At 43.4% G+C, this 19,407-nt stretch overlaps 1 protein-coding gene across 5 annotated transcripts in view; it reads left to right on the top strand.

Annotated features, from left to right (window-relative positions):
• Nucleotides 1-2,033: 2,033 nt before the first annotated feature.
• RALGAPA2 (Ral GTPase activating protein catalytic subunit alpha 2) overlaps nt 2,034-19,407 on the top strand; it is a 327,987-nt gene continuing 310,613 nt past the window's right edge. For 3 of the 5 annotated variants that reach the window (XM_075064508.1, XM_032790845.2, XM_032790843.2), the window contains exon 1: nt 2,059-2,561. Coding sequence is in view for 2 of the 5 variants with exons in the window: in XM_032790845.2 (XP_032646736.1) it covers nt 2,456-2,561 (106 nt within the window). In the remaining 3 variants the exon portion in view is untranslated. Of the gene's footprint in view, nt 2,562-19,407 lie in introns of all 5 variants that reach the window. The other 2 variants (XM_075064510.1, XM_075064509.1) reach the window with 2 other exon arrangements.

Here is a 19,407-nt window from a genome sequence, read left to right as displayed (position 1 = left end):
CAAAGGGAACCAAACACCTGACCAGAGGACCAATCAGGAAACTGGATTTTTCAAAGCTCAGGGGAGGGAATTTTGGGGGGGCTTTTTGTCTTTCTGGTTCTCAGCTATGAGAGGGGAATTTTCTTTCTTTCTATCTTCAAGCTTCTAATCTTCAGTTTCCAAGTTGTAAGTACAAAGGTAGAAAAACCAATAGGTCTGTATTGTTTTTTTGTATTTACATGGGTGGAGTTTGCTGGAATGTTTAAATTGTATCTTTTTGTATAAGGCTGTTTATTCAATTTTTTCTTTTAAGCAATTGACTCTGTATAATTGTCACCTTGATACAGAAGATTTTATGTCTTTTTCTTTCTTTTTATATAAAGTTTCTTTTTAAACCTGTTTGAGGTTTTTTTTCTCTGGTAGGCTAAGGAACGGAGGGAAGGGGATTCTCTTTGTGTTAGATCTACAGAGGTAAGCTCTGCAGCACCAGGAATTGGGTGGAGGGGGAAGAGAGATAGAATCATTTCTGTTCCCTTGTATTTGGTTGTCTCTTTGTGGAATAGAGGAGACATGCTTCTTGGTATTGTGATGTAAGAGATTGCATCAGTAACTCTCAGGTTAGCCAGAGAGGAAATTCTGGATGGAGAGAGGTGCGGGAGGGGGAATGGTTTATTTCCCTTTGTTGGAGACTCAAAGCATCTGAGTCTTGGGGTTCCCCAGGAAAGGTTTTGAGGAGACCAGAGTGAGCAAGACACGGGAAAATTCTTGGATGGTGCAGAGAGATCAAATGTGAGCTGGTAATTAAGCTTAGAGGGTTTCATGCAGGCACCCAGATTTTGGACGCTAAGGTCCAGATTTGGGAAAGCTTATAAAGGAGCCCTGCAGATCACAGTGCAGAGCTGTGTCAATGGGGTCAGGGGGAGAGAAGCTCGCAGGTCACAATGCAAGACAGGTGTCAATGGAGGGTGGGAGAGTCCTACAGGTCACACGCAGAGCTGGTGTCAATGAGGGCAGCCCTGCAGGTCACAGCCAGAAGAATGTCAGCGGTGAGGGAAGCCCTGCAGGTCACAGCGCAGAGCCGGTGTCAATGGGGGGGGAGCCTGCAGGTCACAGAGCAGAGCGGTGTCAATGGTGGGGGGGACCCTGCAGGTCAAAGCGCAGAGCCAGTGTCAATGGGGGGGAGCCCTGTAGTGTACAGCGAAGAGCCGGTGTCAATGGGGGGGGAGTCCTGCAGGTCACAGTGGAGAACCGGTGTCAAGAGGGGGGAAAGCCCTGCAGGTCACAGTGCAGAACTGGTGTCAATGGAGAGGGGAGCCCTGCAGATACAGTGCAGAGCCGGTGTCAATTGGGGGGGAAGCCCTCCAGGACACAGAGCAGAGCCGGTGTCGGGGTGGGGGAAGCTGCAGGTTATAGCGCAGAAACTGGTGTCAGTGGTGGGGGAAGTCCTGCAGGTCACAGTGCAGAGCCGGGGGGGGAGTCCTGCAGGTCACAGCGCAGAGCCGGTATCAAGAGGGGGGAAAGCCCTGCAGGTCACAGCGCAGAGCCAGTGTCAATGGGGGGCGGGGGAGCCCTGCAGGTCACAGAGCAGAGCGGTGTCAATGGTGGGGGGGAGCCCTGCAGGTCAAGCGCAGAGCCAGTGTCAAGGGGGGGGGGAGCCCTGCAGGTCACAGAGCAGAGCCGCTGTCAATGGCGGGGGGACGGGGGGGAGGGAGTCCAGGACGCAGCGCACAGAAACTCTGTGGGGGGGGGCTGTAAAGTGGCTTTACACTGCCTACAACTCCACCATGCAACGCTCTAAGCGGCGCCGCGTTTCCGGCCGCGCTGACGCTGGGGGCTGTAGTGTCGCGCAGAGGGGCGCTCGCGGGTCCCCATTTGCGGGAGGTGGCTGTTGTCCTCGCCGCTCGCTCGGGGGATGAGGGGCGGGGAGCCGCGCGCGGGGTGGTGGAGGGCGCGGGGCTCGCGCTCTCCGGCGCCACGGGGAGGCCAGTCCGGCCGGGGGCGGCTGCGCAGTGCGGCGCCGGGCTGGAGGCAGTTAACCGTCGCGGCGTCCGGTCAGTTCCGTGTTTACACGCCCACCCCGGGGAGTGAGAGCGGAGCACAGCGCGAGGCGCAGCAGAGGAGCTTTTCCCCGGCGTAGTAACAGCTCTTCGGCCCGTCCGAACGGGGGCGTCCCTCGGGCCCCCCAGCAGGGAACCTCTCCCCTCCCCCTCCTCAGACATAGAGTGGGGGGGTGGTGCCCCCATCCCCGCAGAAGAGCTCTCCAGCCCCCTCCCCCACCGAGCAGGGGTCCTTCCTGCCCCCCTCAGCAGGGGGGCGCTGCTGCTCCTTTCCCCCAGCAGATCTCCAGCTCCCCTCACCCTCTTAACAGGGACGCTCTTCCTCCCCCACGGCAGGGGGTGCTCTCCCTTTTGCCCCCTGGCATCAGGAAGTCTCCGATCCCCCATCTCAGCCGCCAGGGAGTGTCTCCCCCTGCGGGATGTTCTCCAGAAGGAGCCACGCTGATGTCAAGAAATCTACACAGAAAGCTCTGGACCCAAAGAAGGACGTCCTGACCCGCCTCAAGCACCTCAAAGCGCTGCTGGGTGAGTCGGGGTGGGGTGGCAGCAGACAGGGTGCAGACCTTGGGGGCTTTAAACGAAGGGAGTCTGTGTGGGGGGGGGGGTGAGGAGCTGTCAGTTGTCTTGCCAAGTACTCTTTCCCCTCCCCACTGGATTGTTCCTCCCCACTGCAGGACTTTGTCCTTCTGGGTGCTGAATATTGTATCCTGAGAGCAGGCGCCGGTAAAAGGGGATTGAAAGATGCCACAGCAGCTCTGTGGCTGTCATTTCCTGCCATTCAATGAAAGAGTCCATGGCTGGAAATCCAGTTGCTCTGGTCAGGGCATGGCTGCTGCTCCCCGTCTCTGAGGATATGCTTGTTAAACTCTCGGATTTATTTATTTTTGTTATGGTGGCACGTAAAGCCCCCAAATCAGGGACCCATCTTGCTAGGCATTGAACGCACATGTAACAAAAAGACCTCCCTTGCCCCAAACAGCTTATAATCTAAGCATGAAGATGAAGGATGCCACAAGAAGACTGGGAAGGGGGACCTCAGTGAACACATCATAGTCTCTCAATAAAAGAAGCAATTAGTTTAAAAAATTGCTTTGAAATCTTTTTCTTTCTCCTAACTCCTTCCAAAAAGTGAATTGTCTCCCTTTGACTGCGTGAGCATTTTCAGAGAATGGGGAAAAAACTGCTTTTGTTTCTTTCTCAGTTTTATTTTTGTGGTTTAAAAAAACTACCTTAGTTTCATATAAGTTAATCAGAGCGATTGATTTTTATTTCATTCCTGATTGTAGCCATACTATATAATAATCAAGAAAAACTTATTTTCCAAATAAAATCTACTGAGTAGTGTATACTGAGGCAAAACTTAAGCAAGGGGATAGTCTCCATCCCATTTTCTCTTTTACTTGTAAATATTGCAGCTGATACTGTTATGATTAATGTCTCTTACATACATTTAAGCAAATATCTTAAATTCTATTAGGATAAAAGGAAATGGCTGCTTTATAAAATCAGAATTCAGGATGTCTTCACTGTAGTCCAAACTATTAGTAGAAAAGGACACAATAGGATGGGTAAAACCTTTCAGGATGTTCCAGGAAATGTAACGATTATATCTAATTGAAGTGAAATATAAATCAGTTATTCAAATCACTTTAGTGACATTTTGATGGAATACTTTATTCTTACACTAAATTAACCTGTGAGTATTATGTGAACGTGGTTTAGGTGGAGATTGACAGAACAACAGAGTAAATAAAACTTGAATGCTTTTTAAAATTAAATAACTTATTTAAAAAAATAATTTTTAAATTAAATATTAATTTGATAACCTACATTAAGGCCTAACTTATATAATCTATTAAAATAATTTAAATTTAAGTAAAACAAAAATATTCAAGCAGTACAGGTTTGCTGCCAAAGATTTAAAGAAAGTCGAACCACTGAAGTGGTGGCTAAGCATCTGGAACCAGAACTTGCTGAAGTGCTAAGACCAGCTTTTGACAGCAGTAGCCTGTTCTGCAGGTACAGAGAGAATATTTTCTTCATTTCAGTTCATTGAACTAGTTTAGTTCAGTAGCTAGCTTATTCAAAGTTGAGACATCAGTTGGGAATTGAAAAGGTAGAAAAACTTGTTTTCCTCTTTCAAGCTATGAATAATGAAGAGGTCTGAGAGGATGAGATCTACTAGGTCTAAAATCATGAAGCAATTAGTTCAGTTCACTATAGATAATATTTAATTGTTTAATAAATCAGTTAGCTTTAAGTACAAAATGCGTTTTGATAAACTTATTTTATACATGTACCCAGCACTTTAAGGTATTTTTATTTGACTAATAAAGAACTAATTTTAAAATGCTGTTTTATGCATTTTTTTATTGAATTTCAATTTCCTTTTCAAATCTAGCTTGACACAAATCATGAGTAAAAAATTAATAATCTTGTACATAAATGTCATCCACTATTTTCTAACATCATAAAAATGTAAAACCTAAGAATCTGAATAAATGTGTACTCAGCTGTGTAGATGCTTAAATAAATGCTTATAGTTTTAGTGAATCATTTTGGTTAGCAAAAAAGTACCAAATTTAACGTGAAGATTATATTTAGTTGCATATGAACGTGTTTTAATGATTATAAACGTGAACTAACTTTCTTTAGGAAAATAAAATGCAAATACAGAACAAAATCAATTATTTAAATAGAGATTTTCTGTTTGCTGACTTAAATCATGATTTAAAATGATGATTTAAATCAGTCCACTCTGGAGAACAAGCCCAACGTTTTTCTTCCCAGTGACTTAAAATAATAAAATCCAAAACAGCCCTCGCAGAGTTAATTTCTTGTTGTGTCATATCAGTTGTATGGAAACAATCTATGTGCTGTGAAGATGTCCTTGATAAAAGGCACTATAGAAGAAACGTTTATAGTCCATTGATTATAGTTCTCGGAAATAAAAGATTTTACCCAAATAGAGTCTTGTGACTTTCTGTACGTTCTGGACATGTTCTTTTTATCAGTATGTAGAGAGTTGGCAATATTAAAAATAAAACACAAACCAAAATAACCAAATTCGTGTAAACTTTTTGCTTGTTTACTTAGTCATTCTTTGATTACATTTGATTCTCACTCAGCCAAGAACATGAAAACATGCATCTTGGTTCATACGATAAGTAGGTGACATTATTACAGGGGGGCTAATTACTCTTGATATTGACCTAAGTAACTTAAGCTACTCGTAGGCTAGAAATTTAATTTTTATTTATTTATTAATATTTATTTAATTTATAATTTTAATAGAAAATAAAAGTTTATGTAATTTTAAAAAGTGACAGTTGCTAAGAGTAAACTACACTGTCAATCACAAAATTCATTTGGATATAAAGCAAAGAAATTAATAGTTAAGGATTAAAAAAAATATTGCCTGGATGAACGCATTCTCATCCATATAAAGAAATTTCATCGCAGCACAACCCTAACTCCAACCCATGGTTTGCTGGGGTTTTTTTAAAAGATTTTTGCTATCTTCATTTCAGTAGAGTTTTCTTTCAAGGGATAGTCTTAAATGGGAACTATTATTAGCTAATATGTATCAAATGACATTTGAATTTTTTTTGAAGTACTTATAATTGTTGTGTTGTGGGAATAAATTTGACTGTCATTTTAATATTGATAACCATTAGTGATTAGGAAAATAATGTATATATGTGAACTTGCATTAGAAGCAGGTCAACATGTGTCATTCATCTCAAATATAAAATTCTGTTCTTTTAAAAAGAGTTTTGTGTGAGTGTATTGGCGAAAGAATAGTATTTTTAGATCAGAGTGAAGGTTGTTGTGAGTAAATGCATTTCGTTATACTTAACAAATAAACACTTTCTTATGTGCAGTGTAAGAGTTGAGGTACTTAATTTTTCATTTCCACTGTCTGTTTTTTTCTAAATAATGTGATGATAAACTACATTGTTATTTAACAGCCCTAATTGTTGTTTGAAACAAAGTTGCTGGGGTTTTTGTTTTTGTTTTGGTCTTGTAAAGGTTTTGGAATTTCATAGTGTCTGTTTTGTTTTAAACATTTACTTTTGTTTTTAGTGTTTTCCTTTATCTACACAGTAGGAAATATAAAGAAGTGGGATGGGATGGGATGGATCACCAGATTAAATTAAGAGCTGAAAATGGTTCCTTCAAATCCTGTCTCATTTGTTACATGCCTGACAAGATATATTCTTTAGGTAGCTAAATTAACAAAACATACATGTGCAGCATAGTCTAACTTCATTTCAGATGTTGTTTAATCAGCAAATCGTCAGATCCAAAACTAGAACCCACATAGGGTTTTTTTTGTTTGTTTTTTTTGCACAGCTAAAGCCTTCTAGGCAAGTCAATGTACTTCTGTTCCTTGCTTACACCATCTGAAAAATGTGGCGAATGATAATGCTTTCCAGTTAGCTGCTATTTTTTCACTTGTAGATCTTAAGTACTTTACAAAGGCGAGTAAGAATTATTATCGCTATTTTATGTTTGTCCGCAGTACAGAAACTCGAGCCCGTTTGTATTAGAAAGCTGCAGTTTGTTGCTAAGAAGTCAATTCAGAGGTCAGCAGTATGTTCTTAGCCCTACCTTAAACTTCTGTGTAACCTTTGGCAAGTCACTTAAGCCCTGATTAACAAAGGCACTAAAGCATCTAAACTCTAGACTTAGGTGCCTTAGGCTCAGATTTAGGTGCCCAAGACCCAGGTTTAGGCTCCACTCTGATCCACAAAACTCCTGCCAAACCGTTGTGGGTGTCTAAACTCATTCAGAGCCTAAGGGTATGTTTACACTAGTGCTTATGTCAGCAAATTTTTTGTCGCTCAGGATGTGAAAAACACACACCCCTGAGCAACATACGTTTTGTCAGCATAAGCGCTTGTGTACACAGCAATATGTCGGGAGATACTCTCCCACCGGCATAGCTACTGCTACTCATTGAGTTGGTTTTATGATGTCCTGTCAACATAACGTGGCTACACAAGCGATCAAGATGTATTGGTACAGCTCAGCCACTGTAATCTTGTAAGTGTAGACATGGCCTAATTTTTCAATGCAAAAGTTCTCTAGATACCTATGTGTCTACCTCATGCCCAGGCTCCTGTCCAGTAGGTGTGCTCAGGGGCTGCTTACCAGATCAGGCCCCATTCACAATCTGGACACTGGATAAGAAAGTGGTGGTGGGCCACCTTATAAGGTTTAGCCGAGTGGTTAGAGTACTCACCTAGGATGTAGGAGACCCAGATTCAATTCCCCCCTCTCTGCCAGAAGTGGGGAGAGGATTTGCACAGAGGTCTCCCAGCTTTCATGAGACTGCTTTGACCACTGACCTATGAGCTGTTCTGTTGTGGGGTTTCCTTAGGGTCTCCTGTTGAAGCTGTTCCACTATGGATAAATAATTTAAAGTGATTGGGACAGGGGGATTGGATCCCAGTGGGTGCCTTAACCACCAGACTACACAGTTAATCTCTTTCCCTCCAGTGACTGTAGATAAATACTTGAATGACTTTGTAACCTGGTGGTTAGGGCACCCATGTTGGAGGTGAGACCCCCTAGGGTCCAATCCTGCTGCTCCAATAACCTTTTTAAATGCTTTATCCACAGTGGAATGGATAGAGCAGGAGAGAGCGAGAGGCCCTGCATCAGACTATCCCATAGTTCAGTGGTTAGAGTACTGTCCTGAAAGCTGAGAGATCCCTGTTCAAATCCTTTCTTCTCCCTCTGTCTGAGGGCAGAAATGAACCTAGATCTCAGGCAAGTGCTCTAACCGCTAGACTAAAAGTTATATAAGGTTGGCACTACCTCTTTCTTGTCTGGTCATTTTATGTGGAGCAAGGTAAGACAAATAACTTATTCCTGTAAGAAACTACTTAGGCACCTAAGCCACCTGACTGGAGGAAAGGGATCCCTGCGTATGGGTTGCTCAGCAGAAAGAGGTGCCTCTCTGCACCTTGGAATTAGGCACTGAATGCTGTGAGAAGGGTGGGGCTTACAACACCTCTCTTTGGCATTTTCCATTGGCTAGTTTACGCAGCTCCCTGCCTAGTGTTCTGGTTTTTGTGCATTGCATTCTAACATGCCTGTCTGTCTCCATTCATTATATATGGAGTGTAGGCTCCTACCTCAGATCTCGTGGATTCCATTGTTTTGTGATTTTGTTTTCTAGATGCTTAAAACTTAGGCATCAAAAAAAGCAAATCATTCTGGGATGTATTAGCCGGAATGTTGTAAGGAAGACACAAGAAGTAATACTTCGGCTCTACTCCGCTCTGATTAGGCCTCAACTGGAGTATTGTGTCCAGTTCTGGGCACCACATTTCAGAAAGGATGTGGACAAATTGAAGAGTCCAGAGAAGAGCAACAAAATGATTAAAGGTCTAGAAAACATGACCTATGAGGGAATATTGAAAAAATTGGGTTTGTTGAGTCTGGAACAGAGAAGTCTGAGAAGGAACATAAGTTTTCAGTAAATGTTGTTACAAGGAGGAGGGAGAAAAATTGTTGTCCTTAACCTCTGAGGTTAGGTCAAGAAGCAATGGGCTTAAATTGCAGCAAGGGTGGTTAGGTTGGACATTAGGAAAAACTTTCTGCCAGAGTGGTTAAGCACTGGAATAAATTGCCTGGGGAGGTTGTGGAAGCTCCATCATTGGGGATTTCAAGGACAGATTGGACAAACACCTGTCTGGGATGGTATAGATAATACTTAGTCCTGCCTTGAGTGCAGGGGACTGGACTAGATGACCTCTCGCGGTCCCTTCCAGTTCTATGATTCTATAAGCACAATATCAATGAGGAGTCCGGTGGTACCTTAAAGACTAACAGATTTATTTGGGTATAAGCTTTTGTTGGTAAAAAACCTACTTCTTCAGATTTTTACCCACGAAAGCTTATGCCCAAATCTGTTGGTCTTTAGGGTGCCACCGGATGCCTCGTTGTTTTTGTGGATACCTACTAACATGGCTACCCCTCAGTTATAAGCACAACAGCATACAGCATAGTGGTCAGTAAAGAAATAAAACAAAACAAAACAAGTGAACCAGGAACAAAATTATCTACTCTATTTCTTATTAGATTTAAGAGCCCAATATCTCTCTCTTTATTACTCATTTTTGTTTTTGTCCATGGTCCAATGAGAACTTGCCAGTAAATTCACTCTTCCATAAAGTGGAACCAGAGCATCTTGCTCTGCTAATCTTTTATGTTTAAGAGGTAATGAGAGGAAGGATGAGTTTCCATCTTATGGTTAACTAATTTTTGTCAGTGACATTTAGAGAGAGAAGAGAGAGAGGAACATTTAAAAATGTATTTCATACTCTACAATATCAGCCTGAGGAAATATTTAAATGAAAGAGTTTTAGAAAAAGTTTCCACTAGTTAATTTTTATCAGTGGGAGCCATAGTATAGGTAATGCGCCAGATATATTAATCATGTTTACCATTGTGTTCCAGTGGTAAAAAGTGTATCAGTATCAGGGAGAGATCTTCTTCTAAAATTCCCTAGTGTAGCTAAGACCCAAGAAGTCCTCTGTAAAGTCCTCTAGTCACAGAACAAATAAAGAATGGATAGTAGCAATGCAAGTTTTCCCTCAGTGCCCTTCTGGTACTCCTTACTTGAAGGGATCATCTCTGTTGCAGGGAATAGTTTAGTTTCTTATCCTGTTAAATCAGTGTTTTTCTGAGACTGGCAATGATTGTCTGTGGTTTATGAGCTTAAGTCCACCAAACTGGGTTGAGACCACCAAACTAATTTAAGTTTTCATTAAATGAGTTTCTGTGGATAGTGGCTTTTGATCTTTGACTGAGGCTGTATCTACACTATGCTCCTTTTAGTGACACATCTGTGTCGCTAAAAGGTGCGCAGTGTAGCCTCTCTTTTTTAACAGTGGAGAGCTCTCCTGCCGACAAAAAACTTCAACCCCCAACGAGCAGCGACGGTAGCTTTGTCGGCAGGAGAGCTCTTCCACCGGCGCAGCGCTATTTACACCAGCGCTTTTTTGTCATTGAGGAGTGGGGTATTTTTTTTCACACACTTGAATGGCAAAAGTTTTACTGATGAAAGTCCAGTATAGACAAAGCCTTAGAGATGGGAGGCTTTCTTAGGAAAATGTAATTAACCCAGGATTGTGAAAACCTAGTGGGTTTCTATATGTTTGGGATTTTTTTTAAGAGAGAATTTCAGTCCAATAAACTTTGTCATATATATCTCATGCTGAAGTTTACGTGATCATAACATGTATTTAAAAGGGGGGCTTATATTAGAAACATTGGACTGCAGTTTCAGTAATGAGAACATTGAGTTTCTTATGTGTTAGGAAATAATGAAAGAGTTTCAGAATAGTTTAGAATACTGAGGGGAATGGCAATGGGTTGAATCACTGGTGATTAGAGGGGAGTTTTGCCAGTGGATAGAATCAACTGCCTTTATTTGTTGGAGAAGATTTGGAATTACAAACTTTTAACACAGCTAAAAAGTAGACATGTCGAGAAGATGGGCAAGGTGTCTCATAGCATGATTCTGAATAAAGCTTGCAATCTTGCCTTTTATTTTAGTCTTCAAATGGTTGAATTCAGTAGGTGGTTGTTATTCTAATTGTAATAAATCTGAAAGCTGCTGATCAATAATAAGTGTTTAGATATATAAAGTCAGTTATCTACTAATGCTTTAAAATTGAAGGGAGTGGTAGTAAAGGAATTGAATGGATTGAAGTGATGAAAATTCTAAGGTGAAGGGAATATTGTTAAAAGTTAAGCAACAAGAAGGTTGGTACTCAGCATTAAAAAAGTGAAGAAAATCTATTCTTTTCTTTGTATTCTTAAAGATCAAATAAGATACTTAAAATTTCATTCAGTATTGAAATTGAAGAGAACATTGAGCTTGATCCTTCAGGTGCTATGTCTGATGCCTTAATTGAAATGTGGCCATGACAATGATTTTATGTCTCTGTTATGAGTCTTCTGAACAACTCTTCATAATCAGTTTCATTGAGAAGCAGTCTCTGGTCTTCTTTGACACCCGGAAATGACAAAGGCTCAATCTGTGATAACCATAGGTACTACTACTAAAAAACAGGGATTTAAATGAATAGTAGACCAAGTTGAACAGGGAAGTGGGCAAAACCACAGAAACTGAGGGGGAAGAAGTAGTCTGAAAAGTTAAAAACATTGACACTGCTGCTTCATTTGGCTAGGGAAAGATTCATTAGAAAGAAATGAAAGACCCTGTGTCTCTGGAGCTTCCAACTCATGTTGGCATGGAGTTGCAAGATTGAGGAAGTTCTGCCACCAGACAAGCCTTATGTATTTGGCTCACTCTTTCTTTCTTTTTTTTTCTTCTCTCTTCTCTCCATCCGATGGCTGGCCTACACGAAGGGGGAGGGGGGCTCGATCTAAGACACGCAACTTCAGCTGTGCTATTCGTGTCGCTGAAGTCGAAGTATCTTAATTCGACTTATCTGGCTGTCCTCACGGCGGCAAGTTGACTGCCGCAGCTCCCCCGTCGACTCCGCTTACTCCTCCTGCTGAGGTGGCGTACGGATGTCGATTTGGGGATTGATTTATCGCGTCTAGACGAGACACGATAAATCGATCCCCAATAGATCGATTTACTACCTGCCAATCCAGCAGATAGGGTAGACGTGGCCTGAGAGAGCTCCATTCAGCAGTGTAAGATTCCACCTATGCTGGTAGAATCTGTCTCTGTATTCCTCTCGTTGCTGTGAGGGTGCACAGTGTGGAGGAGGACAGACATGATTTTTCATTGAGTGCAACAGAATAAGAAAATCCAGTGATTTTACACACACTAGTGCTTAGAATTTTGTTTACATCAATTGTTCATTTGCACCAGAACTGACAACTTGTGTGTAGAATTTTAGCAGAACCTTAATTATGCTGGAACTGGCTGCCACTGGTGCAGTGAAAAGAGAGTGTTGCTGTTTAATGTCCTTTTGACCTCTTGTCATTCAAAGTTGCAAATTGTTTCTCTGTACTCTGCAAGAGAATTTTAGGAACAAAATAGCTTGGAAGGAAAATGATGTAGCTATAAAAACGTATGCTTATCTCAGAATAACAATAATTTTGTGAGTGGTTATCTGCCCCGTTGTTAATGAGTTTATTTTTTGATTAGGCATTCCACCCTTCACTGCCCCATGAATAGAAGGGAAAGTTTTTTATGATCTCATCTCTTTCATGCGAAATCCTGTAAATGGAAGCCTTGTTTTCTACTAGCTGTTGTATTTAACAGAAGGCATTCAGAGAGAGGAATAAAACATTTAGTTTGCAAATTCAAGACGTGTATTTGTAGGAAACAATTGGCACATAAAACACTTTCCATGGGTAGATCACTTTCATAGTACAGACAAACAACAAAAAACTTGGCCCTTCAAAATGTACAAATAGCAAGTCAACAAAAACTTATTATTTTACATTCTGAAAGTGTACAATGTTGTGGAGCTGTCTTTTTCCAATTAGTCTCTATAACTTTGATTAAAATAAGGACTGGCCCCTTGAGAAATGGCACCATAATAGAGAGAAACATGGAACAACAGACCATGTATTATTTACCATGCTGTTATTCCCAGTGCATTGTTAGATATACTCATTGGGTTTGGCCTACCATGACCAGAGTGGATTAAAAATTGATTAAATAAAAAAACTTGTTTAAAAAATTATTTATATATATGTGTGTGTGTGTATGTATATATCTATATCTATCTATCTATCTGCTTAAAATTAAATTTGAAATTATGGCCTGCTTTATGATCCATTAATATAAATAGACAAGATACTGCATCAGCAATTCCTCAAATTTTAATGAGCTAAAGAGTGCTGATGCTTTTTTTGAGTTACATACAGAATCGGAGTGAAACATCTCAAACTTTTGAGGTTAACTCAAGCTTTATAAATATGTCACAATATCACATACTGTATTAAGTATTCTATTTTCAGTCTTTACAATGCAGCAAATGCTGGTATTTGCATTTTTCCAAATGTAAGTACTGTACTTTCAGTTTTTATTGTGCAGAAGGGGTTCCCTGAAGGAGTTGTAAGGTTTATTTCATGGGGGGTCGTGAGCTGTCAGCCTCCATCCCAAACCCCTCTTCACTTCTAGCATTTATAATGGTGTTTAAATATATAAAAAAAGTGTTTTTAATTTATAAGAGGGAGGTTGCATTTAGAGGCTTGCTATGTGAAATGGGTCACCAGTGCAAAGGTTTGAGAACCACTGCCTTAATCTCTGAAAACTCATGGAGATTGGGGGAGGTCCCAGATGACTGGAAAAAGGCTAATGTAGTGCCCATCTTTGAAAAAGTGAAGGAGGAGGATCCGGGGAACTACAGGCCAGTCAGCCTCACCTCAGTCCCTGGAAAAATCATGGAGCAGGTCCTCAAGGAATCAATTCTGAAGCACTTAGGGAGAGGAAAGTGATCAGAAACGTCAGCATGATTCGCAAGGCAAGTCTGCCTGACTAAAAGTAATTGCCTTCTATGAGGAGATAATGGTTGTGATATGTTATTCTAGACTTTCGCAAAGCTTTTGATATGATCTCCCACAGTATTCTTGTGGCAATTAAAGAAGTATGGTGGAGAATGGACTATAAGGTGATAGAAAGCTGGCTAGCTTGTCAGGCTCACAGGTAGTAATCAATGGCTCCATGTCTAGTTGGCAGCCGGTATCAAGCGGAGTTCCGAAGGATCATTCCTGGGGCGGTTTTGTTCAATATCTTCATTATGTCTGGAGGATGGCATGGACTGCACTTCAGCAAGTTTGCAGATGACACTAAGTGGGAGGAGTGGTAGATATGCTGGAGGTAGGGAATAAGTGATACAGAGGACCTAGACAATTAGAGGATTAGGTTCTCGTTGATGAGGTTCAATAAGAACAAGTTCAGAGTCCTGCATTTAGGACAGAAGAATCTCCATGCACTGCTACAGACTGGGACTGAATGGCTAGACAGCAGTTCTGCAGAAAGAGCTAGGGGTTACAGTGGATGAGAAGCTGGATATGAGTCAACAGTGTGCCCTTGCTGCAGAAGGTTAATGCATTTTGGACTGTATAAGTAAGGGCATTGCCAGCAGATCAAGAGAGGTGATCATTCCCTCTATTCGACATGATGAGGCCTCATCTGGAATACATGTTTCCAGTTTTGGGCCCACAAAGGGAAAGTCAGTGGTTTGAGCATTGGCCTACTAACCCAGGTTGTGAGTTCAGCCCTTGAGGAGGCCATTTGGGGAACTGGGGTAAAATCTGGGGATTGGTCCTGCTTTAAGCAGGGGTCGACTAGATGACTCCTGAGTCCCTTCCAACCCTAATATTCTGTGAGTCTATAAGGATGTGGAAAAATTGGAAAGATCCTGTGGAGGGCAGCAAAAATTTAGGAGCTGGAAAACATGACTTATGAGAGAGGCTGAGGAACTGGGATTGTTTTAGTCTGCAGAAGAGGAAGAATGGGGGGGGGCGGGATTTTATAGCTGCTTTTCAACTACCTGAAAGGGGTTTTTAAAGAGAGTGGATCTAGACCAGGCGCTGCACAACTCATAAAGCGGCAAGGGCCACCTTACCCAAAGAAATCCCCTGGCCCCACGGAAACACCCCCGCCCCAGGACTCCGGCCAGCAGAAACACCCTGCCAGCACACGCCAGCCCTGCGGAAACAAACCTCCTTCCCAGTGCTGCCACACCAAAACAACTGTGGGCCAAAAAGGATGGTTGGGGGTGGAGGAGGTAACTTGATTTTAAATCAACCAGGGGCTCCCAGCTGAAGAGGGGCTAGGAGCCCTCAGGGCAAATTAAAGGGCCTGGCTCGCAGCTGGGGGAACCCGGAGCTTTGCGGGGCTGGGGCAGGGATTTAAGGGCCCAGAGCTCCTGCTGCTGAGGGAGCCTGAACCCTTTAAATCCCAGCCCAGCCATCTGCTGGAGCCGCTGCGGGATTCAAGGCTCTAGGCTGCCTGTGGCGGCAGGGCCCTGAGCCTTTAAATCTTCAGCCGTGGCCGGGGTCTCTGTGGGCAGACCCAGAGCCTTTGATTCCTGGCTGCGCTGAGAATTAAAGGGCTCTGGCTCCCCACGGCTGGGGGAGCCCAGAGCTTTGAATCCTGTCCGCGGCTGGCAGGGCCGCCTTTAGGAAGTGAGGGGCACAATTCGAACATTCTTGCGGGGCCCGGCAGGGATGACTGGGAAAAAAAAATGTGTGTTTAAAAAAAAAAAAAAAGCCTTTATTTCTAGCAACTGGTTCCCTATTAAAAGTTCTGCCACGGTATGTTTTTTATTACCAAATGGGTTACATACGTCCGTATTTTCCTCTCGGATGCGATTTAGAAACAAAAAGCCTGACAAGTCCAGGGAAATACAGATGTATGTTAACCTACTAAATTCTTTTTTAAAAGATGGGTATGTTACGAAAATGAACTCCGCCACTCCCTGAGGGTGTGCTAGGGTGCACATGTATGGGTCTCAGCTGCTCCTGCCCACCTCATTGAAGCAGGTGTGCAGGTACTTCTTACTGGGAATGCAGCACCACAGTGGACATGGGGCTGGCTGGAGATGTGCAGGGGAGGGGACTGGAGGTGAGGGTCTGGCTGCAGACAGGGCAAGGGGTGGGGCAGGCTGGAGATGAGGTGTGGGTGGCTGGCTGGCTTCAGGCAGGGCCACAGGGGGTGCGGCATGGGGGCAGGGCTGGAGACAAAGAGTGCGGGACTGGCTGGCTTCAGGCAGGGGGGTGCGGCGGGATTGGGGGAACAGGGAAGGGGGTGTGGGGCTGGCTGGAGATGGTGGCTGCGGCAACAGGTGCAGAAGGGTTGGCTTGCGGCAGCTGGTGCAGGTACATAGGGTACAGCCCACCTGTATGTAAGTGTCCCTCCTCCTGCCTCCCCCACCAGGGTAGCAGCAGCAGCCGGGCTCAGGGGTATTTAAAGGGCTGAGGCTCCCCTGCTTCCACTGGCGCAGCCTGTAATTAGCTGTGAGAGCCCTGGGGACGTGGTGGGGCTCCAGAGGGCTATTCAAAGGACCAGGGCAGCAGAGGCAGCTGGAGACACCCTCCCCCGTTACCCAGGGCTCTGGGGTATTTAAAGGGCCTGGGCTCCTCCTCTTCTACCGCCCCACGCCCTTTAAATAGCCATGGGAACCCTGGGGAAGTGGTGGGGCTCCGGTGGCTATTTAAAGGGCCGGGGCGGTAGAAGCGACGGGAACCCTGGACTTTTTAAATAGCCTCCAGAGCCCCACAGCCCTACGCCAGGGCTCCAGCAATGGTGCTCTGGGGGCAATTTAAAGGACCTGGGGCTTCAGCCCCGGCTGGGAGCCCCAGGCCTTTTAAATTGTCCCGGGGGGGAAGCTGGGCTACCCCGGTACAGCGCACTAGCTTTTGCCGGTACATAGTGCTGGGGCTTGGGCATGGGGCCCTCTTAGGGGCGGGCTGATTCAGGGGAATATGTTGAATTGGCCTAAAGCTGGCCCCGGCGGCTGAGATTTAAAGGGCTCTGGGCTCTCTGTGGCTGCGGGCAGCCCAGAGCCTTTTGAATCCCGGCCGTGGGCCACATGTTGTGCAGGCCTGATCTGGACTTTTTCTCAGTGGTGGCAGATGACAGAACAAGGAGTAATGGTCTCAAGTTGCAGTGAGGAAGGTTTAGGTTGGATATTAGTAAAAACTTTTTCACTAGGAGGGTGGTGAAGCCCTGGAATGGGTTACTTAGGGAAGTGGTGGAGTCTTCTTCCTTAGAGGTTTTTAAGGTAAGGCTTGACAAACCCCTAGTTGGGGTGATTTAGTTGGGAATTGAGCAGGGGTTGGACTGGATGACCTCCTGAGGTCCCTGCAACCCTGATATTCTATAGTTCTAATTGCTTTTGATTTCAGCTTAGTAAGCACATCAGAGAGAGAGTATTTTCTTCATTTGAACTAATTCATTAAAAGTTGACAAACTGTTTGGAAGTTAAAATAGCAGGCAAGCTTTTCTTCTGGTCTCTAAACTAAAACCAGTTGGGAGAGGATGAGAGCTAATTCTAAAAACTTAGAGGATATGGGACCACATTTTCAAAGGTATTTAGGCACTTAAGGATGCAAAAAGATGCCTAGTGAGATTTTCAACAATCTGAATCTTGAGGTGCTGTTGAAAAATTCGACCAATAGTGATCAGAAGCAATATGGCAATCCATTAACTACATGTAGTAGTTCCTATCTTTAATAAATAAGTTTAAAAAATGTTTTGATAAACTTATTTGTTTATGTATGCAGCCCCTTAAGGTAGCTTTGTTCTAATTAAATAATCGTAATGCTTTTTTGGCTTTTTAATTGGATTCCAGTTTCCATTCAGAAGCAGCTTGAGACATGAGTAAAAATTATCTAGTAAATAAATGTCATTCACCATTTTCTAAAATAATAGTAATAAGAAGCTGAACAAATACATATTAAGTGATATAATTGCTCAAATAAATGTGCATAGATACAGTGTATTGTCCTGGTAAGGAAAAAGTATCAAATTTAGGGTAAAGTCTATATTTAGTATCAAATTAACATATTTTAGTTGTTATACCAATCAGCTATATGGAATCTTACTTTAGGAAAATAACTAAAGAACACAAATGCAAAACCAGTATATCAATTATTTAAATAAAGGTTTCCAGCTTGGTAATTTAAAAGAGTGATTTAAATAATTTTGATTTAAATCAATCCTCCCTGACCATGATTTTTTTAGACAAGTGTATACTAGTGCCTTATTGCATACTGGTGATGACCCTTGACTTTGCCACTCAAGCATATGGTTTTATGGTAAATGTGAGTGAGGGTGAGTTGAGTGTGTGATGTGCTGGGAGATTTTGTGTTGATTTGTGCTTGTGGCAAATGAGGCACATCTTTCGCTATCTGTGTTTGGGGTTCTTGTGTGTGTGCTGGTTGTGTGATTAGTTTTGAAGAACTATGGCAGTTGAGCCAAGTAATCCACCATTTGTGCATTTCCCCCTTACACAATCAATGAAACTGTTGCATATATATTAGCTGTAGAGTAAGCTTGGTGATTGGTGGAGTTACTTCTCAAAGGTTCTCAACCTTCTTTTACCCAGGGGCCCTGTAAATTTAAATAGACAAATCTGCAGACCTCCAACCACAGGTGATGTGTGGGGAAGGGTCACGTGAGGTCACATGCTTCCCCGATTTTTGCCTTCCATTGGGCTCTGCTCCCTGAAGTGCTGATGTAGCAGGGCAGAGCAGTGATATGTCTCCTTGGCTAGCTGTTGTCTGCTTGTGGAGTCAGTGGCCGAGAGGTAACCTCTTCTGAAGTGACGCTGCAAGTTTTGGTAGTGCTTCCTCCCTCCCCTCCCTAGCCAAGACAGGCTGTGTGGCCCACTGAAGTGAGTCAAGGGATGGAGGAGATGTGGCACTCAGGGCTGAAGCCCAGTTTATTTTGGCAGAACCCTTGTAACTGGCTCATTGACTCCCAGGAAGCTATGCACCCCCGGTTGAGAACCAGTGGACTAGGACTGTTGTCATGGCTTAGTTACATGCCTTAGGGCTAGTCTACAATGGCAACGCTAAAGAGCTGCCGCAGCAATGCTTTGCCTTGTGTGGTTGTGACACAGCGCTGGGAGAGAGCTCTCCCAGGGCTCTAAAAAATCCACATCCATGAGGGGCATAGCTCCCAGCGCTGGTGCACTGTCTACATGGGCACTTTACAGCGCTGAAACTTGCTGCACTCTGGTGTTTTTTTTCTTGGTAAAGGTGTAGTCAAGGTCAAGACTCCAGAGAAGAAAATTTAAAAAAAAAAATTAATGATGGTAGTAAGTAAAATAAAAAGATTTTGAAATCATATCCAAAGCATCTGGCAGTCTGGATTTGGCTGCCTATTGACTACCCCTACCTTAGAGTGACACACAAGTCAGCAATCCTGAAATCTTATTATACAGATAGGCGGTAGTTCTGCGTAAATCAATGATAAAGATTAACAGACTTTTATGGTGATACTAGTTTTTCTGTAAGGCCTGATTTACACTACGAGTTTGTCGTATTTAGCAGCGTTAAATCAAATTAACCCTGCACCCGTCCACACAATGAAGCCATTTTTGTCGACATAAAGGGCTCTTAAAATCGATTTCTGTATTCCTCCCCGACGAGGGGAATAGCGCTGAAATCGTCATTGCCATTTCAAATTAGGGTTAGTGTGGCTGCAATTCAACGCCATTGGCCTCCAGGAGCTTCCCACAGTGCACCACTGTGACTGCTCTGGACAGCAATCTGAACTCGGATGCACTGACCAGGTAGACAGGAAAAACCCTGCAAACTTTTGAATTTTATTTCCTGTTTGCCCAGCCTGGAGCGCTGATCAGCACAGGTGACCATGCAGTCCCAGAATCAAAAAAGACCTCCAGCA

This window comes from Chelonoidis abingdonii, chromosome 3 (assembly GCF_003597395.2).
Source record: "Chelonoidis abingdonii isolate Lonesome George chromosome 3, CheloAbing_2.0, whole genome shotgun sequence".
Taxonomy (NCBI): domain Eukaryota; kingdom Metazoa; phylum Chordata; order Testudines; family Testudinidae; genus Chelonoidis; species Chelonoidis abingdonii.
This window is presented reverse-complemented; position numbering and strand designations above follow the sequence as displayed.